This window comes from Ictidomys tridecemlineatus, chromosome 7, assembly GCF_052094955.1.
Source record: "Ictidomys tridecemlineatus isolate mIctTri1 chromosome 7, mIctTri1.hap1, whole genome shotgun sequence".
NCBI classification, from domain to species: Eukaryota; Metazoa; Chordata; class Mammalia; order Rodentia; family Sciuridae; genus Ictidomys; species Ictidomys tridecemlineatus.
The window spans coordinates 122,497,574-122,524,716 of NC_135483.1; the positions used below are offsets into that span (position 1 = coordinate 122,497,574).

The following is a 27,143-nucleotide window of genomic DNA, read 5'->3' on the forward strand; positions in this document are numbered from 1 at the left end:
GTTGGTTTGTGCCTTTTGACTTTCCTCTTGGGCCTCAAAAGTCCTCATTAAGTCACCAGATTGGAAATGAGCAGCCACCCTTGGGTAATTTCCATGGAACTAGTCTGAAAGTGTTATACTTCACATTAACTCACATTTTAAAAGCTGGAATCTAGCCACATGACTGCACAAAACAGCAAGGAAACAGAGAAATGATTGTGCCGAGGTAGAAACAGAATCTGGTTTGATAATCATCTCACAATCTCTACCACCATTTTGTTTTGGAGGCAGACTACAGGATAAAGAAATCATGGGCGAAAGAAAGAGGAATCACAAATGAAACCTAGGACTTGACTCACTTGTGATGCTTGGTAATAAGGAGGAAGAAGATTTAGGAGATATGCCTGATTACTCTCCTTACCTTGGTTCCATCAGTTATACTATAAGAACAATAGAGGGGCTGGGGATGTGGCTCAAGCGGTAGGGCGCTCTCCTGGCATGCGTGTGGCCCGGGTTCGATCCTCAGCACTACATACCAACAAAGATGTTATGTCTGCCAAGAACTAAAAAATAAATATTAAAAATTAAAAAAAAAAACAAAAAAGAACAATAGAGAGTGGAAGAAGGTGCAAAGATATTACTATACCATCATGAAAGAAGAGGGAAGAAAAAGGAGAGGAAATCATCTCTAGAAGAGGCTGTCCCAGAAGATATAGATTCTTTTTTTGTTTTTGTTTTTTTTTCTTCCCATAGTGGGGATTAAAGCCAGGGCTATGCCCATGCTAGGCAAGCACTTCATCACTGAGCAACATCCCCAGCCCTTTTTTAAATTTATATTTGGAGATAGGGTCTCACAAATTTGCTGGGGCTGGCCTTGAACTTGGGATCTGCCTGCCTCAGCTTCCTGATCAGCTCAGATTATGCCACTGCATCCAACTGTATTATTTTTTGAAGAAAGATACACCCAGCCTGGCTAATTTATATCTAATACTAGAGAACACAGCCATTGGTTCTGGTGACAGCAGATGAAAATTATTCTTGACAGCCTTATTAGTATCAAAAGTGCTGATAACTAGCAAGGCCTTAAGCAACTTAGACCCTGTATCTAACTAAAAATATAAAAAAGGGCTGGGAATGTGGCTCAGTGGTTAAGTGCCCTTGGGTTCAATCCACAAAACAAAACAAAAAAAAGGGGGGGGGGGACTGAGACCAAAATATCTTCCTGGTAGATTATCCTCTTACCATCTCAGAAGATATGAAATGACCATGGAGAAATGCATGATGTTAAATTAAACCTCTTTCCAGAACTTCCAAGTGAAGAATCAAACCAACCTGTTAACTTTCCAAACAGGAATATGTGAATTCTTTGGGATTATATTTTATTACTCTTTATATCCCCACCTAATATACAGCATAATGTTCAACATAAATTATGCCCTCAGTAAACATTTGTGAAAAATTAAATATCTGTAGTTAAGGTTAAGGTCAAGATATACATCTCAAGTAGCCTGGAGAGAATTCCAAAAATACCTACCTGTGCTATGCAACCTCAGCCCAAATTATGACTTGGCTTTGATACCATAATGACTAATCTCTGTCCTTATAAAGGCTGTAATCCGATGGTTCATTTACCTGGCTAAATATACAAAACTCAATTTTCTTAGGATCTTATAAAATTTGCATAATCTATTTGGTCACGATTTTTACAGATTCATTGCTATGTCAGTTAAGACAGTGCCTTTAAATATATCTATATGAATCATAACTTTTTATGCATTACACAAATAACATTTATTGAACAAAAATTTTAAATATAAAAAAGAAGAAATTAAAAAGTACACAACTATAAAAGCATAATTAAACCATGAAAAGATATTTGGCATTTGTGTATATATTCTTCCGGACTTTCCCTTTTCATATATAAAGCATATGATCTATATTTTTCCTCTATCAATATAGGATCATTGAACTTAATATTTCAGAACCTTTTTTTTTTTTTAAATTTCAGTACTAAGGAATGAACTCAGGGTCTTGCGCATGCTGGGCAAGTACTCTACCACTCAGCTACATTCCCGGCCTTTTTTATTTTATTTTTTATTCTGAGACAGGGTGTTGCTAAGTTTTCAGGCTGGCCTCAAACTTGTGGTCCTCCTGCCTCAATCTCCCAAATCACTGGGATTATAGGCAAGTACAACCACTACACCCTGCCCCAAACTACTTTTTAAAAATATTTAAAAGGTGGGGCTAGGGTTGTCCTTCAGTGGTAGAGTGCTTGCCTAGCATGTGTGAGGCACTGGGGCAATGGCCCATGATTGTTATCTCAGCTACCGGAGAGGCTGAAGCAGGAGGATCTCAAGATCGAGGCCAACGTTTGCGGCTTAGCACGACTCTCAGGAATTTAGTGAGATCCTGTCTTAAAATAAAAAATAAAAGGAAGGGCTGGGGATGTGGCTCAGGTAAAGCACCCCTCAATCCTCACTACCAAAAAAAAAAAAAGTTTAACCAAAAATAATCAGGACAGCAAAACATAGCATAGCAGATAGAATTTGAGCCGACCTCTAAGCCCCCCACACTGACCTCCTTTATAATTGACTAAAGTAAAGGAAGATAGAGGTGGAGAAAGGGAGATAGAAGTTTTCAAGATTATCGTTGGCCCCTCTTTTAAGAGAGAGAGCCCCCCAAGAAAGGGATCGTTTTTTAATGCAGTGCCTCTGAAGCCAACGATGAAACTGAAGCTGAGTGCCAACAGCACAAGATTATTCAGTAGCCAAAGAATGAAGAAGAGAGAGCCTAGCTCAGAACCCAATTTCTTGACCTATTAAGGTTAGGGAAGCCATCTGTAGAGCACAAAAGAAAGGAGGGGAAATTAGAGGCTGATACTTGTCTTTTCTTGTAACAGGCAGAAATTTCCCAAAACTCAAAGGTGCACTACTTAGCCTAGAAATTGGGTTGTAATGAAGTTTGAGGTCCTCTAGAGGTCATCAAGGTGGCCATTTTGGGTCTGGCAAGTTTCAGTCAATTATCATGAAGAGGAATTTTGTGTGTGTCTGGTACTAGGGATTAAACCCGGAAACTCATGCTTGCTAGGCAGGTGCTCTATCACTTAGCTACATCCCCAGCCATACACACACACACACACACACACACACACACACACACACACACACACACATTATTAAGCCCTTTATATTTTGAGATAGGGCCTCACTAAGTTGCCCAGGCTGATCCTGAACTTGTGATTTTCTTGCCTCAGCCTAGCTAGTAGCTGACATTATAGGTGTGCACTACTGCTCCCTGTTATGAATAGGAACTTCTTTTTTTTTTCTTTTGTTATCAAGGATTGAACCCAGGGATACTTAACCACTGAGCCACATCCTCAACCCTTTTTAACATTGTATTTAGAGACAAGTTCTCGCTGAGTTGATTAGGGCTTCAGTAAGTTTCTGAGGTTGGCTTTGAAGTTGTGATCTTCCTGCCTCAGCCTCCCAAACTGCTGGGATTACAGGCGTGCACCACCACACCTGGCCATGAAGAGTTCCTCTTCATGTCCAAAATTCCTTTTCTCAAAGATAAGCACAATTAGGGTGGAGTCAGGCCACATGGACATTGTACTGAATAACAAAACATTTCCTTCCATACCACAGGGAAAGAGAATTCTGGATCATTAGCAATCAAATCCTCATGTCTGAGACAACATACATATTTTCTACTCACTTCTAGTTGTCCAAAAATAATTATGTGACCACAGATGGCCACAAGAACAATGCTACCGTGTTGCTAGAAGGTAGAGAGCTAGAAATACTTGTTGAAGTTTACTAATAACTACCATACCATATAATTATGGGAAGCCCAATGTCTAAAACCTCTACCATCTGTTTTCCCCAAAACTTGAATGCACCTTATTTTGTTTGTATACCAAATTATTAAATATTTTACTTTCCCACAGGTTTCCTATTGTTCTATTTATGCCCCATAATGCTTCCTGGCCCTGCAAAACAAGCACTTATTATTGAATAAAAGAATAGAATGTCACATTTCTTTCATTTCTTTCTTTCTTTTTTTTTCTTTTCTTTTTTTTTTTTTTTTGGTGCCAGAGATTGAACCTAGAGGTGCTTAACCACTGAGCCACATCCCAAGCCCTTTTAATTTATTTTGAAACAGGTTCTCACTAAGTTGCTTAGGTTCTCTCTAAATTGCTGAGGAAATTCTTGAGCTTACAATCCTCCTGCTTCAATCTCCAGAGTTACTGGGGATTACAGGCACGCACCATCACACCTGGCTGTATTTTATTTCTTTAACTATGTTCTATGCCACACATTTGAATTTTTTCCCATTTGTTTTAAATCCTACTCAAGCAGAATGAGTTTAATGTTCTTTATTGCCTTATTTCCCATCCTAGTTCATGTGGAGGTCCTGGGATGGGTAGAGCATTCCAGTATTGTAACTTCATGTCTTTACTGGCAATGTTAAAATTGTCCTCTAACAACATATTTTGTAATTTACTGAACGTGTCCACCCTTTTCCTTTTCTTTCCAAGATGACAAAAATATAATCAATATTTCAGTTTTCATATTGTGTGTCAAAGAGTTGCATTTTTCTTCGGTTTTTCAGTACAATCAAACATGTGATCCTTTATAACTCATTTCCTTCCCTCTTTTCTCTTTGTTCCTGTGTCTACAGGTACGTGGCCCTTTTTCCTGTCAGCTGAGAGTGAGCACTCAAAAGGATTCTAAATACCTTCCCCATTTTCTGGTAGATGTTTAAAAGTCTACTTTAGAGTCTTTTCAAAAGTTTGTACAACATTGGCATCACTAAGCCACTGTGTGTGTAAATGTTTGCCCTGTGCAGCCCCACCTCATTCAGAGGTGTAGCCCTCCCCCCTGAGCCTTTAGGTGTCTATTAGCCGCTGGGCCTTATGGGATTAGAATTTATGCAAAAACAACCACAAAAGGAACTGCAACTACAAAAAGCAGGGTTTTAGCCAGTGAGAACCAGTGCAAAAGGAGCCACTCTGCCAGGCATGGTGGTCCATGCCTATAATCCCAGCTACTTGAGTCTGAGGCAGGATTCCAAATTTGAGGCCAGACAGGGCAACTTAGTGAGATCCTGTCTCAAAATAAAAATCAAAAAGGACTGGGGGTATAATGCAGTGGTAGAGTGCTTGCTTAGTGTGCACCAAAGCCCTTGGTTCAATCCCCAGTGCCACCCATGGATCAAGAAGAAATTGGGGGAGGGGGATCATTCATCCATGAAGGCAGAACATTTGACGGTAAAGTCTTCCAAGCCCTTGAAAGAGCTTTTATCAGTGTATCCCCTCTCAGCTCCTGAGGCAGTATGTCCAAGATACATCCTGGGTAGTGTGTCCTTCTCAGCAAACTTCAAGAGCAACACTCCTTTTGCTACTCCTTTCTTTTCTTTTCCTTCCCATGAATGACCCACCTGTACCTTTCCTAGGTAAAAAATCTCATTTCCTCTTTTCTTTCACAACAGAATTGAACACCTGCTCAAAACCTGAACCCATATCATTAGGCATTGTTTTCTCTTTCCTGGATGACAGAGAGGACAAGGTTTTCAAACACTGTACAGGGTAAGCGGAAATATTTATATTCTGCATGGGAGTTGCGAGAGAAGAGAAAGAAATTCCCCATCCTAGATTGGGCTAATGCATCAAAGCAACTCATTAAATTTTCATGTTGAAACAAGTTGAACATTCACACCCTGCTGTACTTGGAACTTCATTAAAATGCAAATGAACATAGAAGGGGATCCGATGTTAGTTACTTGGCCTAAGTGGAGATTAATTACAATCGCTTTCCTGAGAGTAATTTCTAATAAATGAAAACCATAGGAAAATTAGGTATTTGAGAGAGATGCAGAAATGACATGGTCAGAGAATGTGACCAGAAAAACAACAGGAGGCTGTGATGATTTTGCTATAACAGTGCACGAATAGTTATATTTACATCCTAAACCACAAATTTAAAACACTCATCTAATTGCACTTTGCGGAGGAGGAGTGTCAAGGTTCACTCCTTCTTTCCTTCCAACTCTCTATTTATCCTGTTTTCAATGACATTGCCTACGTACTTCATGGTCATACCCACATAGTCTAGACAGTGTCCTTTTCTTTTGCACCAAATTTAAACTCACTAATGCAGTCAGGGGGCTTTTTCTTCATCTTTCACTTGCCAGGGGCCCAAAATATAAATTTTGAACCCCAGGAACTAAGTGCATATCTCAGTGAATGTTCAGTAAATTCTGTACCCTCAACTATATCCCCATTACTGCTCTTTTTAGAAGGAATGAGACCAGAATAAGCCTGTGATGTTGAATGCAAAGATATCTAAAGGGTTTAAAGCTAACATCGGATCAGAGCATGTGTAGGAAGTCGGCTTATTGAAAGGATGTCACCATCATTGAAGGGACTAAGAAAGTATGAGAAAACTGAGTACTATGATACAAACAAATGGGAAGCAGTTTGGGACCAAGAGTGGAGAAGCTAAGTAACCATGAATGGCTAGTAAGAAAGAGAAACAAAGGCGGCCAATAAATGACTATCAATCAACAACAGGGAATGCCATTAGCATCAGCAGCCGTGATGACAAGGTGCCCAAACAATATGCTTTTGTTTAGGGAAATAAAATGGAAATTTGGGGATTCTTGAAGGCATGGTAACTTTACTGTGGTAATTATTACCTATTATTTTTATCTTAGAGTTACCTAGAAAAAGTTGAGTGATATACAGAAGCTTTATTACTGACTACCCACCTTTCCCCCAACACTTTAAGGATGTGTGACCCAGGGAAATTTATGTTATAATAGAACACTCCAAAGCTACTTGAATGTACCAAAGCTCTGAAATTGAACTACTTTTCTGGGAGCTCATGTATTTAGTTAGCTGCTAAACACAACAAACCAAAGATTGCAATAGACTTTACCCAGAGCACAGGCAGGAAATCCTACGCGCTGAAGAAGGCTCAGGATTTGCCTATGCACAACGTTTTAAATTTGGCAGTGTTTAGGAAAACCAATGTAACATTACCAGGGTCAAGATCAGTGCTGAGCCCCTCATAAGACATTCAAGATTTGTCTTAAAATTCCTACTGAAATTTGGCTTTCTTTTAATCATGTTTGAATCTGCACCAAATGACACACACTTCCTATTAGAAAAGTGTTTGTGACTGACAGAATAAATGAACTCCTTTCTGAGTAAGTAACTTTTAAAAAGATGATCATCCTATAGCCTTAGTTTTGGTTGCCAATGCAAATGAGTCAGAGGACTTGGCTTTAGACACTGAGTTAATTGTGTAACTCTACAACGGAAAATGCCATTGGAGAGCACTTGCTGACCTCACAGTTGAAAAAAACTATTTAAAAGATGTGCAAACCAGATGTTTCAGTCACATTTCAGCCGCTGTTCTGAGAATTTATCGTGAGCAGCCTCTGCCGGGCTGTTAACTTCACTATAACTGAAGATATGATCATCTTAATTTACTTATTCGTCTTGCTGTGGGAAGAGGCTCAAGGATGGGGATTCAAGAATGGAATTTTTCATAACTCCATATGGCTTGGTAAGAAACTTCACTCATAAGCTTCTTGCTGGGAATGTCAACTCTTTGAAACCATGAAGGAGTGAATCAAAGAAAAAATTTAATCTGATTCAGGCTGTTTTCAAAGAAAATGCTTAGGAAAGAGAGCCATTGAAATACCATTTGAAAATAAAAGTGTGCTTGCCTTCTAAAATTTAAAAATAGTTCTGTATAAAATGAATTGTTTGATAGAAAATAGGTTAAGATTTATATTTCTTATGAAAGTGTATTTTAAAATTCTTCAAAGCGGATGTGATAGCATAGTGAGAAATTTTCTTTAGCAAACTAAAATCACTAATATATTAGTTTGTTTTTATTTCAATTGCATTTGCAGTCAGATTTCAAATAAAGTAGAATATGCAAAAATTTTGTAGTCATTGTTTTATGTACTCTGAGCTGTAGGGTATGTCTTAATTTTTCCAAATACCTTTCAACTATTTTAAGAAAGCCAACTTGCAATATAGGGAAAAAAATGAAAAAATTTTCTACTTCTGAATGCATTCTTACCATTTGCTTCTTTTTGTTACTGTTCTGCTATTCATATAAATACTTTTCTAACCCTTTTGTTAAACAAGGAGTTTCTTTTGTTGTTCTGTTTTGCTAAATGTAAGTAATGACATAGGCCAAACGGCACAGATAAACAAGAAGAAAAAATTTAAAAAGCCAAAATACACAAAATGCTAAACACTCGTTATAGTACTGTAAACAATACTTTAATTCATATCATACAAAAATTGATATTTTTTACATTCATTATTGTGTTTAATATTGAAAAATCTGAATTGCTTGGGGATAAAAATGACAGATTCTTAAACAGAGTAAAGAAAGAAAAAGAAAACAATATTAACCTGGATTTTGTTTTTATGCTTACTAAGCAGCACATGGTTGTAGATGTAGACTATTTTCCCTTTCAGCTTATTTCCCCCTGGCGATAACTGTAAGCATGCGGATTTCATTAAGAAGCCGATTTGTAATGCACAGCCTTGCCGCCTTTTTTTTTTTTTTCCAGCTTGAACCAGTGAACCAGTTTCAGTGTGATCTATTTAGCCAAGATGGGTTCGGGAATCTAGCAGAGGAATGAACAAACCTCTTTGTTTATGTTCATTGCATACAATCAAATTGAGGAAATATACACGTATTTGTCAGAAATGGAAAAAAATCACAAGGCTAGTAGGAAATTAAACCCATACAGATAAACTGAAATGTTATCAAACTCTAGTGATCAAGTAATTTGGACTTTTTTAAGTGTTAGTGTATATTACAAAAATATAAACCTACTATAGAAGTTCTGCCCCAGAGAAAGAAGCAAATTCAAATATGTGTTAATAGTATGCTACAAATCTGAGGCTCAGAATAATTGCAAAGTGCTTCAATCTGGGACAAATTATTGACCAGTCAGCCTAGCACAAATCGTTTACACTTGGTTGGGTCCATATAATGTTAGAAACTATTTAGGAAGGAAAGAGAATTGGATTAGAAGGCAGAAATCTGCCAGCAACTATCAAGAACAGGACACTTTTAACTCTGATATCTTCTGCTTCCTTAAATTGTAATTCACAAACAGAACAACAACAAAAAACAAAACCTAAAGCACAAGAGATTTTGATTAGTTTACATGAATCACGAACATTAAAAATATACAAATAGCAATTCTTTTCGGTCTCTGTTCTGAATCTGGAAGACAAGGGAAAGGGATAACAACATACCTGAATTCTTATAGGACAGGAACTGGTTTTACCTCTGTTTGACAGATGGAGAAATTGAAGCTCAAGAGGTGATTTATACAAGGTCACATAATGCCTCCATGGTAGGACCAGCTGTGGAAACCAGAGTCAACTCACTACTGTTACAACCTACTGGAAAAAAAAAAAAAAAAAAAAAATATATATATATATATATATATATATGTGTGTGTGTGTGTGTGTGTGTGTGTGTGTATGTGTGTGTGTGTGTGTATGTGTGTGTGTATGTTAAAGAAATTTTCAGCTTTAAAAAGTAATTGACTATTGATTTAAAAATTATTAAGATGTTATTAATTCTGAAAGGTAAAACTTTTAAAATTAGGATTTAATATACAAAGGCCCATCTTAATAGTTTAAAATTCTAAACTGAGGAGTAGTTTAAAATAAAAGCCTTGTTTAAAATTTCCAAGTAGAAACATCAAGAGTTCTCTGTACTTGCTCATCAAGCAAGACACTGAGAACTTTGGTGCTCTTTGAGGGAGGAACAATGTAGAATATTAACATTTGGCAAATTAAATTGAAAATGAAAGCACACACATTTTTTTCTATTACAGTTACTAGTTTAACCTAGGGGCATACTACCACTCAGTGATATCACTAGTCCTTTTTATTTTATCTTGAGACAGAGTCTTGCTAAATTGCCCAGGGTGGCCTCCAACTTGAGATTCTCCTGCCTCAGCCTCCTGGGAGTTACTATCTTATTACTAGAAAAGTATCAGCATGTACCAAATTTTTTTTTAAAAAAATTACTGGGGCAGGGGATATTTTAAATTATTTTCTTTAAAAATCTCTCTATTAATTTTTTTCCCTTACAAACATCACATTTCAATTTTGGAGTAAAATATGGAAGAAATCAGTTTGAGAAAGTTTGTAACACATTAAAATAATTCCTACAATTTTTTTTTTTCAAATAAGGATTCTTACTCTATATTCTTGGGGAACATATACAATTTTAACAGCTTTAAAAATTAACATTCTTTATTACAATATGTAAGTAAATTAGGCATGCCTCCTTTTTCTATCAAACGTCTTAGAGTTTTAACTATTTAAAGATAAAGATAACACACATAACCCACTATTGTCCCATTTTCTTGAGGATGGGACTTGATCTACCCTACTTAGCAAAATACCTCATGGTATATGCTCAAAATAACCAAAATGGAAATTAGTGGAAGTTTACTGAGACTTCGCCATAGGAAGGACACTTGGGCGGTAGGTGATTTGCAAAAGGGAAGACATCTTGACTGGGTATGATTTGATTTTGCTGGTATTCTTGGATCTATGAGCATCAAACTGACTAAGGTGTTCTGTATGTGACAGATAGGCCTTTACCAAATAACAAAGAGCAGGGTCCTTTGGAATCTAGAAAAGCAGGGAACATGTCACACACCATCTCCCACTGAATTGTGGCAGTGTCAACTTTAGTTTGGGAAGAGCATTGAATTGGACTGAACTGTGTATCTTAATAGCACTGGATTTTTGTTTTGCTGCATGCCAAGGAATATATGTTCTTGTTGGGAATGGTCTTAATGGTGGCTGACTGTACAGGTTAGGGTAGACATACTTAACCATAATCTGGCAGAACCATAACCTGGTAGAACTATTAGGGCTAACTTTATGACTATTGTCTTTGGAATCTCTTCACATGGTTTCTATGGCAGAAGGTACTCCAACTCAAAAACAATCCATTTAAACAATGATCTATTGGAAGACAACTCATGTATGACTTAACACTGCCTAAAATATGTTGGAAACAGCATGTGAACTAGAAAAAAAAAAAAAAAAACAAGGAAGTGAGGGACTAACTGGCAGTTAAGTATGCCCAATTTTTCTTTAGTGTGTTTGAATCTATTTTCCTTTTCCTTAACCAAGTATTCATTTGCTTTGGACTCTTGTAGTTTTTAATTTATTTACTAAGCTCTCAATTATATCGCCTTAGTCATTTCCCTCACGTGGACATTTTGGCTTATTTTCTCCATCATTTGTAAGCCTACATAATGGATCCATTTTCATTGGTTTTTTTGGCTTTCACTCCTTTTTTTCTTACCTGTTGCTTACTTTTCCAAGTTTTTAGGGCTTAAAGCCAAAAGAAATGGAAACTTTATCACTTAATGATAATATAGAAATACAATCTTGTTTAAAATTTAAAAAGAAAGAAAGAAAGAAACCTTTCTTTCTGGTTATCATGTCAGAAACAATCCAGCCTCATGTTTTTGCTTATGTCCCCAAATTTCCCTTTATTCATATTTTTTCCCAAAGCTTTCTAATAATAAAAACAGCTACCCAAAGCAGCTGACCTAGAATGTTCTTTGGCAGGAACAATAGTTGAAGTAATCTTCCAGCTAAGGCAAATTTCCCTGTTCCACAAGAATGGATAAGAGTGTATTGATGACATTTTGTGATTTCACAGAACAAGCAGCAGGCGTGTACCACAGAGAAGCCCGGTCTGGCAAGTACAAGCTCACCTACGCAGAAGCTAAGGCGGTGTGTGAATTTGAGGGCGGTCGTCTTGCCACCTACAAGCAGCTAGAGGCAGCCAGAAAAATTGGTAACTCATTTAGTATTGGTTTTTCTTCTTTTTCAGTCTTGGGGGAAAACAATTCACCTTTCCTATGATGCTCAGTGAGTCTCCTCTTGCAGGTACTTTTGGATAGTTCTCTAGCACCCAGGACATCTTTGCTGTTTGGTTTCTCCCCTTCTCTCCACCTAGAGCCAGAAGGGCTCTAGAAGCCTCTTACTTGGGTTACAGTCCAGTGAGAACTAATAAACATCAAAAGAAAACGAAAACCTTATTTTCTCAATGTCATTTAAATTTCTCATTAATTTTTTTTTTAAAGAGAGAGTGAGAGAGGATAGAGAGAGAGAGAGAGAGAGAGAATGTTTTTAATATTTATTTTTTAGTTCTCGGCAGACACAACATCTTTGTTGGTATGTGGTGCTGAGGATCGAACCCGGGCCGCACGCATGCCAGGCAAGCGCGCTACCGCTTGAGCCACATCCCCAGCCCTCTCATTAATTTTAATGTAATTGCTATTCATTTTTTAAAATATTTTTTTAGTTATACATGGGCAGGATACCTTCATTTTTTATTTTTATTTTTTAATGTAGTGCTGAGGATGGAACCCAGTGCCTCATGCGTGCTAGGCTAGCACTCTACCACTAAGCCACAACCCTAGTCCCACTATTCATTTTCAATATTTTTCTAACTTTTGACTTCTTATGGGTTTCCTCAGCTAGTAAATTATGCTACTACATTGAATTTTACAAAGAAATTTACTTTATAGAAAAAATATTGAATTTAGAGACTTTTTTCCCAATATTTTTAACATTAAATGAGAGACTACATTTGTACTGCAGAATTGAAAGCTATGAGGAAAAGATAAGCAGATTGTAAAATGTCAGAAGAAACTTGGAAAATTAAAAAAAAAAAAAAAGAATATCTGGTTAAAAAAAAAAATGCTGGGCCAAGTGATACAGGCCTGTAATCCCAGCTACTCAAAAGGTTGAGGCAGGAGGATCACACGTTGGAGGCCAACCTTAGCGATTTAGTGAGACCCTGTCTCAAAACAAAAATTTTAAAAGGCTAAAAGTGGTAGAGCGTTTGCCTCCAGTGCATGAGGTCCTGAGTTTGATCCCCAGCATTGCAAAAACTAACTAAATAAATAGGGCTGGAAGTGTAGCTCAGTGGTAGTACCCACTGAGTATACACTGGTAATGTACACGGGAAGTGTAGCTAAATAGGTAAAAAGGCTGGAAGTGTAGCTCAAGGGTAGAGTACCCCTGGGTTCAATTCCCAGTACCACAAAAGAAAAAGGATGGAAGGAAGGAAGGAAGGAAGGAAGGAAGGAAGGAAGGAAGGAAGGAAGGAAGGAAGGACAGACTCATAATTATAGAGCTACTTTCTTCTTTGAAAAAAGGGTGGAGAGAGGCAGTGCTGCTGTCATCTCACTTGGGCTTGTAGAAGAATGGACCACACCCATCAGAACTCCTTTACTGACAGGAAAATGCCTGTCAAACTTCTGCTTTTGTATAATAACAGTGATATACAGTTATCCCACAATATCAGAGAGAAATTGGTTCCAGGATTCCTATGGATTCCAAGGATGCTCAAATCCTTTATATAAAATGGTGAAGTGGGCTGGGGATGTGGCTCAAGCGGTAGCGCGCTTGCCTGGCATGCGTGCGGCCCGGGTTCGATCCTCAGCACCACATACCAATAAAGATGTTGTGTCCGCCGAAAACTAAAAAATAAATATTAAAAATTCTCTCTCTCTCCTCTCTCACTCTCTCTCCTCTCTCACTCTCTCTTTAAAAAAATAAAAATAAAAAAAATAAAATGGTGAAGTATTTTCACCTAACACATGCATATCCTCCCATCGACTTTATTTACTTACTTATTTATTATTTTGCTATGCTGGGGATCAAACTCAGATCCTTGTACATGCTGGGCAAGAATTCTACCACTGAGCTACATCCCCTTCCCTCACATATTTTAAATCGTCCTAGATTACTCATAACATCTAATACCATTTAAATGCTTTGTAAATAGTTACAAAATATTGTTTAGGAAATAATGACAAGAAATAAGTCTGTACGTGTTCAACAGAGACACAATTTTTTAAAAAATTTTTTTGGTGGACACAATATCTTTATTTTGTTTATTTATTTTTATGTGGTGCTGAGGATGGAACCCAGTGCCTCACATATGCAAGGCAAGCCCTCTGCTACTGAGCCACAACCCCAGCCCCTGAGACACAATTTTTTAAAAAAGAGATTTTTTTTTTACCATTAGTGTGGTGCACACCTGTAATCCCAGCCACTCAGGAGACTGAAGCAGGAGGATCATGAGTTCAAAGACAGCCTCACTAATTTAGTAAGGTCCTAAGCAACTCAGAAAGACAGTGTCTCTGAATAAAATAAATTTTTTAAAAAAGGGCTGGGGATGTGGCTCAGTGCTCTTGAGCTCCTGAGTTCAATCCCTGTTACCAAAGGAGAGAGAGAGAGAGAGAGAGAGAGAGAGAGAGAGAGAGAGAGAGAGAGAGAGAGAGAGATTTTGATTGCCCAGTTGGTTGAGTGCACAGATGCAGAATCTATGTACGTGAAAGGTCATCAGTAAAAGTATCCTCTCAGATACCCCAAAGCCTTCCCAGGTAACAGCTCAAGGCTATGTAGGGCAGAGGAACTGTCATGGTGGACACCAAGGCCATAGTCTTTATGATCCTTCCTGGACCTCTAGTAACATCCTTGTTCGATGGCAGTGACAGATATTAAAACACCTCCAAACCTGAGCCAGGGAAACAAGGCCAAGTCTTCGTTTGAAATTTATAATAGTATTTATCATTATTCAAATTCTTTCAAATAGTACTAATATCTTAGTTGATCCTGAAATAGAAAGTCATTAAATTGTCACTTGAAATTTTTATAATATGTTTTTGAATTTACAGTAATTACAGAAATTATTTAATGGTAATGGGAAAACCAGCTCTGAACCTGGAATATTTTTATGTCCATTGTATGATTTGTGGTCCATCTGAATCTTATTTGTTTTTTCCTAGTAAGATCATTTTCTTGTAAAAGTAACAAGTTATATTTTATTTCTGTTCAAACTTTTTTTTCTTTTCTTATTGCCATCCAAGGGGATATACCATTCCTGTAGGTAGTGCAATACTAGGTGGCTTCTTACATTGGTTAAAACAAGCTCCTATTCCATTTTCTTGCTTCAAAAATCCATTCAGTATATTGTCCAAGGATAGAGGATGTAGTAAATATTAAATGGATAAAAATAGATACTGCACTTGACCTTAGCCAAGAGACATCAAGGTTTTCTTTTTTGGTGGTGGGGGGATTGAAACCACTTTACCACGGAGCCACATTCCCAGCCCTTTTTATTTTTTACTTTGAGACAGGATCTCACTCAGTTGCCCAGGGCCTTGCTAAATTGCTGAGGCTGGCCTTGAACTTGCAATCTACCTGCCTCAGCTTCCCAAGTCTCAGGGACTACAGGTATACACCACCATGCCTGGGCAAACTTTTTTTTTTTTTTCTTTTTAAGGAAATAGTTTTTTCCCATTTTACATGAACTGGACTTGGGCAGTTGGGAAACTTATTGTTGGAAGTGACCCTCTTTCTTAAGGTGACTTCAGCTCAGCTGAGGAATTTACCTGTTAAGCCCATAACCCTTTCTTCTGCTTGCAGGATTTCATGTCTGTGCTGCTGGATGGATGGCCAAGGGCAGAGTTGGCTACCCCATTGTGAAGCCAGGGCCCAACTGTGGATTTGGAAAAACTGGAATTATTGATTATGGAGTCCGTCTCAATAGGAGTGAAAGATGGGATGCCTACTGCTTCAACCCACATGGTTTGTTAAAAATGAGCATTTGATGTTTTACAAACAAAATTACACAATAAACAACAACAAAATAGTTATAGACTTCTCAGAGATGGCTTTAAAAAAATGGCTTTTTCTTCCAGAAAAACATTAAATTTGGTAATGGTAAATATTAACAATAACTCTTAGAGTGCTTTTACTATGCCAGTCATTGAAGTAGCCTCCTCCATCAACATGATATTCACAACTTCACTTGATATTCACAACTCTATAAGGAGTTATTGTTATTGCTGTTTTAGGAATCAAGAAATTAAAACTTTTATAGAAGTTAAGTAACTTATCCAAAATCATATAACCAATAATTAATAGGCAGGTAGGGTGAGAATTTGGGTCTTCTCTGTGCCAAGGAACTTCCTGGTTACAAGGAAGAGAAAAAAGAGAGGGGTGGAGGACCAGATTATAAATTTGTCATAATTACTTACCTACAGCAATAAAGTGAAGTGACCAAATGTTAACTGTTCAAAATTATCCCTTGGATAATGGGGAAAAGAAGACAAAATAAATAAATATTTTCTGTAATTTTCTTTTGGGGAGGAAGATTTAAATGTTTAGATTTCCAACCAAAACAACTCTCACTCTGTGATTTGGCTTAACAACTATATTCTGTAGATACTGGTTATGATTATTTATTATTATTTTTATTCATATTTTTCTTGATTGCTGAAAATATTTAATTAGAAAATTAATTCATTATAATTTCTATAGTTATTTTTGTTTATGTTATTGGAAGAAAAAAATAGACTCTTCTTTTGGGATATTTCCCCCCAGGACAATATTTCAAGTGTTATATAATGTGTTACAAAGTCCTTCTGGCATAGGTCATAAATATACTTAAGTAGTGTTCCACTCGGATCCACCTTGTAAGAAATTCCATAGCACAATGGGAGAGTTACAGTGAAGTTCTAGCATATGGTTATACAATTTATTATTTAATGACACTAATCACAAAAGAACAGTCTTTTATGTCTATAACTAACCTATATCTCAAAAGTATGTGTATTCCCAATAGAAAGAATTTTGCTTAGCGCTATGTCCTCATCTTATTTGAAACAAGATATATGTTGTTGTTTTTTTCAGTACTGAGGATTGAACCCATAGCCTCACACAGGTAGGGCCAGTGCTCTACCACTAAGCTATCCCAGTTCTTTTATTTTTTTTTTAATTTTTAGATAGCATCTTGCTAAATTATCCAGGCTGGCCTCCAACTCACAATTCTCCTGCTTCAGTCTTCTAGAGTATCTGGGATTGCAGGCATACACAACCACTCTGGGTTTACAATGCGTTTATAATAGGACTGTAACTTCCAAGTCACTTTTGGCATGTTTTAACATGATTTAGTCCTAGATAGTACTTTATTACTGTATATTTAGTCCTCATGGTTAACAGTATCTTAATCTTCCTTTCCTCCTTCCCTTTTCCCCCTTTTCTTCCATATATTTAGTTTACTTTTAGATTTCGTAGAATGCTGATTACTTAGGACATGGCTTCTTGAAGGACAGTGCCAACTGCCTAAATTAGAACTAGAACAGCTCATTAAAACATAATTGGAGTGAAAAAAAAATATTATATTATCAAGAAATAAAGCATTATTACTTATCAAATTATCAAGTTAGAGTTGATTAAAATAAGTAATAATAAGATTGTTAAATATTCAGAAGAAGTAGCTCATTTCAAGTTTGGAATGCATGACATGATGTTGATTGATGTATTTATTTATTTATTTTTTTGAGCTGGGAATTGAACCCAGGAGTTCTTAACCACTGAGCTAAACCCACCCCCCAGCCCCTTTTTATTTTGAGACAGGATCTTGCTAAGTTGCTTAGGGCCTCACTAAATTGCCAAGGCTGGTCTCAAACTTGTGATCCTTCTGTCTCAGCCTCCCAAGTCATTGAGATTACAGGCATGCAACACCATTGCCCATGTATATTTTTTAACCAATTAATAGTGGTTAGATATCCAGTTTTTCGAATCTGTCATTTTCTAAATAAGCAATGGATTAAGCAATAACCACAAAGCTAAATAGGTTTATCTAAATAAGCAACCAAATTACTTCAGTATTTGAAATATTTTCCTAACGGACATACAACAAAAATAGGATGCTATGAATAAAACAAGTCATTCCCAAAGCTGGTAATGTCATATTTATGAACACAGACAAACCACGTATCACATGATATTTCATGATACAGTAACATTAGCTCACATTTGCACAACACTCATAAATTATCTTCCATATTTTATTCTCAGAATAACCCTGTGAGGTAGGCATAGTTACATTTTACTGAGGAAGAAAATGAAATATAGAATAGTCATGGAGCTTCAACTAGGTCCTTGGCCATTCCATTTCTTCCCAGCCTTCTAGGATCCTGTTCAGATTAAGCCTTAGGAAGATAAATTCCCTTAACTGCTATAGTATTAAGTATTTTTAAACAATTTTTAAATTAGGTATTTATGTATTTATTTGGTACTGAGGATTGAACATAAAGACACTTTACCACCAACCTATATCCCCAGACCTTGTTAAATATTTTATGTTGAAACAGGATCTTGTTAAAGTAGCAAGGCTTGTAACCTTCCTTCCTCAGCCTCCAGAGTCACTGGGATTACAGGCCTGTGCTACCAGGCTGGACTCTAACACAGTGTTTTTAAAATTGCTATTTTAAAGGAGAATATTCTTGGAGAAAACTTTTAATTCATATATTAAAAATAAATATATCTTCAAATGCTACCCATACAGGTTATTTTTTGAGTTTCCAGCTTCTACTTTTTTTTTTTTTTTTTTAATCCTGGATACTTAAAAACTTAACTGATAGGGCATTAAAATTAAGTTCCACCATAGTCTTCTCTCTGGGTCATATTGCAAACCCACTAGTACTGAGAGAGATTTTTATTTGTTCTTTTTCTTTCTATTTAGGTTTGCTTGTTTTTCTTATGACAGGTTATATAACATACTGAAATCTGTAAGATGAATGACTTGGAAAAAACAAACATGAATATCTCCACCAAATTCACAAGTATTAGGATTTCAATGTTGGTTTAAAACCAGTATAGAGACTGGCACAGTGGTGCATGCCTATAATTCCAGCAAATTGGGAGGCTGAGCCAGGAGGATACCAAGTTTGAGATCAGTCTGGACAACTTATTGAGACCCTGTCTCAAAATAAAACATAAGAGGGACAGGGTAGGTATAGCTCAGTGGTAAAGTACCCTTGGGTTCAGTCCCCAGTAACAAAATAAAACAAATCCCCTAACTATAGACTGTACAGAATGAAGGCTATGGATGTAGCTCAGTGGAATAGTGTGAACTTAGCATGCACAAGAACTTGGGTTCAATACCCAGCACCAAAAAATAAATAAATGAAAAGTTTCAGAATGATTATAAGACCCGAAATCTGGCTACACTGGAGGCTGAGGAAGGAGGATTGCAACTTCAAGGCCAGCCTAGGCAATTTGGCAAGACCCTGTCTCAAAGTAAAATGTTAGAAAAGGACCGGGAAAGAGGAGGTACTGGGGAATTAAATTGACCAAATTCTCTTGTTCTATTGTGTGCATTGTAGGAATATATAACAATAAATCTCAGTATTATATATAGTAATGATGCACCAATAAATCTTTTTAGAAAATAAAGTAGAAAAAGGGCTGAGCATGTAGTTTAGGGGCACAGCACTTGCTGAAGGCCCTGCATCCAATACCCAGTAATAGAAAATAAATAAATCACTACCATCTTGATTAGGCTGCTGGTAAGATGGGTGCATACATATATTTGGCAAAATGCATAAAAGTGAGCTGGATGTGGTGGTGCACCCCTGTAATCCTAGCAACTTGGGAGGTCAAGGCAGAAGAATTGTGAGTACAAAGCCAGCTTCAGCAATTTTGCAAGACCCTAAGCAACTCAATGAGACTTTGTCTCTAAATAAAATATTAAAAAGGGTTGGGGATGTGTTTCAGTGGTTAAGCAATCCATAGTACCAAAATAAATAAATAAACAAAAGATGTGCACTTTAGGGCTGGGGTTGTAGCTCAGTGGTAGTGTGTTTGCCTAGCACATGTGAGGCACTGGGTTCGATCCTCAGCACCACATTAAAAAAAAATGAATAAAATAAAGGCATTGTGTCTAAAAATGAAAACAGAAACACAATTAAATTACCATTTTTCCTGCTATTTTTACTTTTTAAAAAATCACAAATATTTCATGTTCATTTTAGGTAACTGAGAAACTTTTAATGAAAAAAATATATTTATTCTTTAGCTATATGCATACATAATATGCTATAGGTACTATATATTAAGCAATTTCTTTAGTATTTCATAAAGAGTAATAAATAATGTCTAAGAAGGAAGTATTATTTTTAAATAAGGATAATTACTTTCCTAAGGCTTTATTTTCTTTTCTTTTCAATTTCAGCAAAGGAATGTGGTGGTGTCTTTACAGATCCAAAGCGAATTTTTAAATCTCCAGGTTTTCCAAATGAGTATGAAGATAACCAGGTATGCTACTGGCACATTAGACTCAAGTATGGTCAGCGTATTCACCTGAGTTTTTTGGACTTTGACATTGAAGATGACCCAGGTTGCTTGGCTGACTATGTTGAAATATATGACAGTTACGATGACATCCATGGCTTTGTGGGAAGGTACGTGTGTTTCTACATACAGGAAGTTCAGTGAGTGCTCAGTATTACTTGTTGCTTCTTTAATTTTTTTTTTCTCAGCATATAATATTGATTTTCCTATATTTCTACTCTTTGATAACATCACATTCTTTTTCAACTAAGATTGGCAAGTTTGAGACAGTTTTAGCAATTTAGCGAGTCCCTAAGCAACTTAGCAAGACCTGTCTCAAAATAAAAAAGGCTGAGAATGTGGCTCAGTTGTTAAGTACCTTGGATTCAATCCCCAGTACCAAAAAAAAAAAAAAAAAATTAATATTGTGAGATTGATTCAAACAACAAACTTTCAACCCTTTTTCTCCCTTACAAATCCAAGTTAAAAAACAAGAAATATTTTTAAAATTATAGAAAAATGAGCCACTGCTTAAAGGAATCAAAGAGCCACTTCGATAACTATAAAAGATCCTTTTATGTGACCTCTTTTTTCTAAAAATTCCCTTTCAGGTACTGTGGTGATGAGCTTCCAGAAGACATCATTAGCACAGGTAATGTTTCAAGTCTAGGAGCAAGACTTTGATTTGTTTTACTACTGTATCCCTGATAGTAAAGGATACTAGTTATTATCATTCACTTTTTAACTTTGTATGTTGTGTGTGTATGTGTAAATGAGTGTGTGTGTGTGTGTGTGTGTGTGTGTGATACTAGGGATTAAACCCAGGACTTAGCACATCCTAGATAGTGCTCTACCACTAAGCAACATCCCCAGTCATTTCTTTCTTTCTTTTTTTGGTAGTGGGGATTGAATTCATGAGCACTTAACCACTGAACCACATCCTCAGTCCTATTTTGTATTTTATTTAGAGACAGGGTTTCACTGAGTTGCTTAGTGTCTCACTGTTGCTGCCAAGTCCTTTCTTAATTTTTAAATTTTGACACAGGATCTCACCAGACTGCCCAGTCAGGCCTCAATTTGCCATCCTCCTATTTCAGCCTCAGCCTCCAAGAGTAGCTGGAATTGCAAATGTGACCCACCACACCTGAGTTTTTAATGTTGAGAGAGCTGGGAACTGGGGACATAACTCAATAGTAGAACACTTGACTAACATGCCTAGCATGTGTGACACCCTGGGTTCAATCCCCAGCAACAAAAAGTAAAAATAAAAAAATAAGTAAAGTTGTGATAACTAAGGCTAGATATAGCTTGTTAGCTTGGAAACAATAAGAATTTTTTTTATTTATACTTAAAGATTTATACCAACTCCTTGCACTAAAAATATATAGGCCCTCTTTATCTATAGGAAATTCAGTGAGAATATTGAATCTGCAAATCCTCAAACACTACTGTAGCCTGTAGCTTATGATTGATTTCCGGGGTTCATTTCCCAGCAACACACACACATACACACACACACACACACACACACACACAGAAAACAAAAAACAAACTAAAAACCTTCTGCAGCTAAAAATAATTGTACATTACTTTTTTTTACATTTTTATCTTAGAACAGCATTCCCAGAGAGTATTATGAAGAAAAGGCTTCTGTAAAATATTTTAAATAGCAAAGGGCTTTGGGGTCAAGTTAATTTGGGAAACTTTGGGTTAAACACTGTCAAACATGTTTTTTGTTGTTGTTTTTTTTTTTTTTATTGGAAGACCATGGGGAACTTTTAATGTGCTGATTTGTATAGTAAATCTCAAATGGTTGAATATAATAGGCTGTTTTCCAAAATCCACTCCTCCCAGAATTATTTTGTCTTTTTCTAAGAAATATGCCTCCAGAAATGTCCTTGTAGAGGCATACATTTTTCACAATTAGCATTATTACTCTTTAATATTATCCCAAATTGCTGTTTTCTAGTGAAGAATCTTAACTTTCTTAGAAGTCTTCATTTTTTTTTTTCGTTTCTTTTTTCCATCCCCAGCACCAGTCATTGGCATTCTATGTACTCTTAGTTTTCCTCCAAGTCATAAAATTATCACAATACTTGTGCAACTAAAAATACCAAAGCTACATTGAGCTGTGATTCTAAGTAGTCTTTAAACAGACACTTCTAGTTCACTTACTCCCACACCCAGCCTTCCAGTGCATTCAATTCTTATTTATTCATCATTATTACAAAATATGGAATGTCTTGTTCTATCCTTGAATGATTAATGCTCAAATCTTATTAATTTATTACTCTGTTGCAACCTTTCTAGAAAAGATGATCTATTAAAACTTCTATTTATATTTCTTTTTCTACTCTTGAAAACATATTTAATGTTAACAGAAAGTTGAAAGGTGTCAGAGCTGCAGGAGATAATAGGTGAGGTGGTTGGGGGATGGGGGATGGGCTGAGAATTCTATTTTTAAAAGCAAACAAAGGCAAGAGATGGCACACATCAGTAATCCCAATGATTTGGGAGGCTGAGGCAGGAGGACAGCAAGTTAGAGTCCAGCCTGGGCAATTTAGCAAGACTGTGTCAGAATAAAATTAAAAGGGCTGGGGAGACAGCTCAGAGGTAGAGAGCACTCGCCTTGTATGTGTGAGGCCCTGGTATAACTCCCAGTACAAAAGAGGAAAGAAAGGGAAGGAAGGGCCACTTTTATATGAGAAAGGTGAATCTTCAAATTATGAGACACACACACACACACAAAAGTAACTTTGTTCTTTTGTATGCTCCTGTCCCCATAGGAAATGTCATGACCCTGAAGTTTCTGAGTGATGCTTCAGTAACAGCAGGAGGTTTCCAAATCAAATATGTTGCAGTGGATCCTGTATCCAAATCCAGTCAAGGAAAAAATACAAGTACTACTACTGGAAATAAAAACTTTTTAGCTGGAAGATTTAGCCATTTATAAAATAAAACAAAAAGGATACTCAAATTATACAATGTTACATCTTTTGGAAACCCTTTGATCTCACTTTTGTATTATTATTGTTGTTATTGTTAATGTTTATTTATTATTTTTCTAAATGTGAAAGCAATACATAATTTTGGAGAAAATTGAATAATACAGAAAACTTCAAATGAAAATCTCTTATACTCTCACTACATAGAGATAACTAGTGTTAACATTTTTATATATTTTTCTTTCATTTTTTTTTACTTGTGGTATATGTATATATGTATCTATGTGTGTTTGTATTTGAAGTTTGGAATCCTACTCTATGTACAGTTTTATATGCTGTTTTCTTTAACCTTAAACTTTATAGCCTAAGCATTTTCCCAAATCATTGTGTATTCTAGAAAATCATTATTTTGAACAGCTGTAAAATTTCCCATGGTATGATTATTTCATACTTTATTTAAACCTCTCTATTGTTGGAATTTTAGATTGTTTTCATAAATATTGCTGAATAAATATTCTTGGATGTACATATTTATGTAGTTGTTTAATTTGAGGGGACAGGAATCTAGAAGTAGAAATATAGAATCAGAGATTATAATTTTTTTTCTTTTTTCTTTTTTGGTACAGGGAAGGGTGCTTCACCACTGAGTTACATCCCCATACATCTTCAATAATTTTTATTTTTTGAGACAGGGTCTCATTAAGTTGATGAGTGGGGATCTTGCTAGATTGTTAAGGCTGACCTTGAAGGTGAAGTCCTCCTACACCTTCAAGTAGCTAGGATTTTAGACAAGTGCCATGGAGCCTGGTTTCTGTTCTTTTATTTATTGTTAGAATTGTCAAAAGACAAAATAACAAATTTAAACAAAATTAATTTAAAGATCTAACTGGGTGGTAGCACACACCTATTAGTAATCCCAGCTATTCAGGAGTCTGAGGCAGAAGGTTGCAAATTCAAAGCCAGCCTCAGCAACTTAGCGAGATCTTCTCAAGCAAAAGGGGTGGGGGATAGAAATGTTTTTTCAGTGGTTAAGTGCCACTGGGTTCAATCCCTAGTACAAAAAAAAAAAAAACAAAACAAAAAGAATAAAATAAAAACAAAAAGATCTAGGTAGCTTAGTGGTAAAGAGTCCTGGGGTAAATTCCTAGTAACATAAAAAAATAAGAAAAAAAAAAAGAGGAAAAAAAATGATCTAATTGGCTTTATTTGCAATTCTAGAATTGAGCAACACCTCATTTTTAAAATAGAATGAGTGTTGCTATGAACTCAGCAGGGGATGTGTTGACTTTATAGACAAAAAAGGGCTGAAGAAAGCAGAAACAGAGGAACAAAAAGTGGATTGGTCATTTCATAGTTATTTTTCTTACAAAGGTAAAAGAAAGGGAACCTCGTAATCATGTCAACTAAAGCCAGTTGTTTAGGGGTTGGGATATTAATCGCTCTCTTGATTTCATGAAACATCAAGTAAACAACTTAATTTCTTGGTGAGGTGGAGCTTCAGCATGAGTAACTCCATTTTGGTCTGGTCTGTTGGGCATGATTCAGGAGCTCAGTCCAAAATCAAAGGCCTCCTCTATATTTTATGTAACAGGATGACTATTTCCATTATGAAATTGTATAAATATTTATCTGATTTTATTTTTGTTTTACCACTTCACCTTTCAAGGGGGAAAAGCCACAGTTGTTCCTTTGTATATGAGAGTCAATGATTACCAGCCAATTAAATTCAACAAAAATTTACATACATAAACACAGTTTTAAACACATGGGAACACCAGAAATCCAAGTTTAAAAAAAAAAAAAATTCCTAAGCTTGAGGAGCTTATGTCTGGTGGAGGGAGAGAGAGAATAAGTAATATAAGTGATAAATTATTAAGTTACATGTTAGAGTGCTGCATATTAAATTACTTACCCTATGAAGATGGTTCATGAACTGTATGGGTAGTTTCAGTGGGATAAAAGAGGGAAAGGTCCAAATAAAGTGGGTTTAAAACTGAAATAGAGGAGAGGAATTGGGGACAGAGGATGTGTGTTGGCCAGTTTTTGTTGTTGTTGTTGTTGTTGTTATTTGTTTGTTTGTTATTTTGTCATATTTATGGTTTGGATGTGAGGTGTCTCCAAAAGCTCACATGTGAGACAATGCGGGATGGTTCGAAGGAAAAAGGATTGGGTTCTGAAGAGTCTTAATCAATGAATTAATCCTCTGACAGATTAACTGGGTGATAACTGAAGTGGTAGGGTGTGGCTGGAGGAGGTGGAATTAGGGTGTGGCTTTTTTGTATATATTTGTATCTGGAGCGTGGAGTCTCTCTCTGCGCTTCCTGGTCACCATAATGTGAGCTGCTTCCCTCAACTACACTCTTCCACCATGATGTTCAGCCCCACCTTGAGCCCTGGGAAATGGAGCAGGGCTTCTCTGGACTAAGACCTCCAAAGCCATGAGCTCCTGAATAAACTTTTCTTCCTCTATAGTTGTTCTGGTAAGATCCTTTAGTCACAGCAGTGAAAAAGCTGACTAAAACAGTCACTATAACAAAATACCTGACAGGCAGGTATGAAGAAAAGACTTTTTTTTTTTTTTTTTTGCAGGGGTGAGGGGTACCAGGGATTGGAACTCGGGGACATTGAACCACTGAGCCACATCCCCAGCCCAATTTTTGTATTTTATTTAGAGATAGGATCTCAGGGAGTTGCTTAGCGCCTCACCATTGCTGAGGCTGGCTTTGAACTCGAGATCTTCCTGCCTCAGCCTCCCTAGCTGCTGGGATTACAGGCGTGCGCCACCGCACCTGGCCGAAAAGACACTTATTTAGCTCACAGTTTTGGAGGTTGAACACTCTAAAAACTCAACACAAGCCTGAATAGCAGTGACAGAGGAGCATGCAGGCGCAAGTAAATGAGTGCATCTAAAACTAGCAACAGAGAGTGTGGACAGAAGGGGACAGGTTTTCTCCTATAACAACCCTCTAATGAAAACTCAGGAGGTCAAACCTGGGCTACTTCATTTTGCCAAGGACCTCCTATTGAGCTCTCTATCTTAAAGGTTCTGCCACCCTGAGGACCAAACCTTCAAACACAATGGTGCACTCAAACCACCCAAAACCATAGCAGTGGGTTTGGCTATCTAGGAATTGGCAGCTGCCATTCCCAAGAAAACCGAGACTTTCATGATGGGAATGAAACAAGGGCTGGGAGAGTTCCCGGGGACAGCTGTGGTAGGTAGTCTAGGTTGTACAGCCATGAGAATTTCCCCTCCATCCTCTGAGATTTTGAGCTTTTAAGTCTGCTGAAAATAATTGGCAATGGATTAATAACATGTAGATTTATTAATGTGCAAATGTGCATGGAAATCATATCAAATATGAAAACTCAAAGAAGGGCCAGGTGGTTGAGGTTTAAAAACCATCTTTTAATAGGGTAGAGGGAAGTAGGGGTTGTAGACAATTTTAGAAAAAGAGTAAATGATTTGTAGAAGAGATAAATGAGTTTAAAGAACACACAATGACCTGGGACAAAGTTTATTTGCATTCCACATGTGGTGTTTGTCAGTTTCTTCCTCCATTAATCTTTCCTCATTAATGAAATTGAAGGAAGAGGATTGAAGGCAATTTTGTCCCTCCTTGTTGGAGTCAGTCTTTAGCTAGATAGGGGAACTTTAGAGAAAGTACTTCCTTGCATTTGCTACTCCTCTGGTACTCATAGGTTGAAGTCTAAAGCAGCACCTTTGGTGGAATCATTTTCTGAGCCCCAACATAGTAAATAGTGAGGGTCCTGGTAAAAAAACAAATGGTGTACTCAAAAGAGGAAGCCTAAAGAGATTGTTGTAGATGTGTGGGCTGACTTAAGGGAAGTCCCAAGGGGTGGTAAATTGGGGGAGTTCACCACAGCAGAAGGACCCCCTTAAGGAACAAATTCAGGAGCAGTTATGATTCAAGAGAGGGAGTTTTACAAACAGAAGAGTTGCAGACACAAAGCCATAACAGAGCTTCTGCTAACCC

The 27,143-nt window shown here is 36.8% G+C and overlaps 1 protein-coding gene and 1 non-coding gene across 2 annotated transcripts; one reads left to right on the forward strand and one right to left on the reverse strand.

Moving 5' to 3' along the window:
* The first annotated feature begins 7,259 nt into the window (after window positions 1-7,259).
* Tnfaip6 (TNF alpha induced protein 6) lies at window positions 7,260-23,166 on the forward strand. Its single transcript, XM_005315809.4, has 6 exons — window positions 7,260-7,550; window positions 11,721-11,858; window positions 15,506-15,667; window positions 20,103-20,331; window positions 20,812-20,852; window positions 22,987-23,166. Exons 1-6 carry the CDS (start codon window positions 7,457-7,459, stop codon window positions 23,151-23,153), a joined length of 831 nt encoding a protein of 276 aa, XP_005315866.1. The 5' UTR covers window positions 7,260-7,456; the 3' UTR covers window positions 23,154-23,166.
* Window positions 14,945-15,134, reverse strand: LOC120883848 (U2 spliceosomal RNA). The gene has a single exon (XR_005726033.1). It is a non-coding gene; the product is annotated as a U2 spliceosomal RNA (small nuclear RNA).
* Window positions 23,167-27,143: the final 3,977 nt, after the last annotated feature.

Coding starts and splice junctions, on each gene's coding strand:
- Tnfaip6 (XM_005315809.4), top strand. CDS start 7,457: ATGATCATCTTAATTTACTTATTCGTCTTGCTGTGGGAAGAGGCTCAA. Junction 11,859..15,505: donor AGAGGCAGCCAGAAAAATTG/GTAACTCATTTA, acceptor TTCTGCTTGCAG/GATTTCATGTCTGTGCTGCT. Junction 20,853..22,986: donor AGAAGACATCATTAGCACAG/GTAATGTTTCAA, acceptor CTGTCCCCATAG/GAAATGTCATGACCCTGAAG.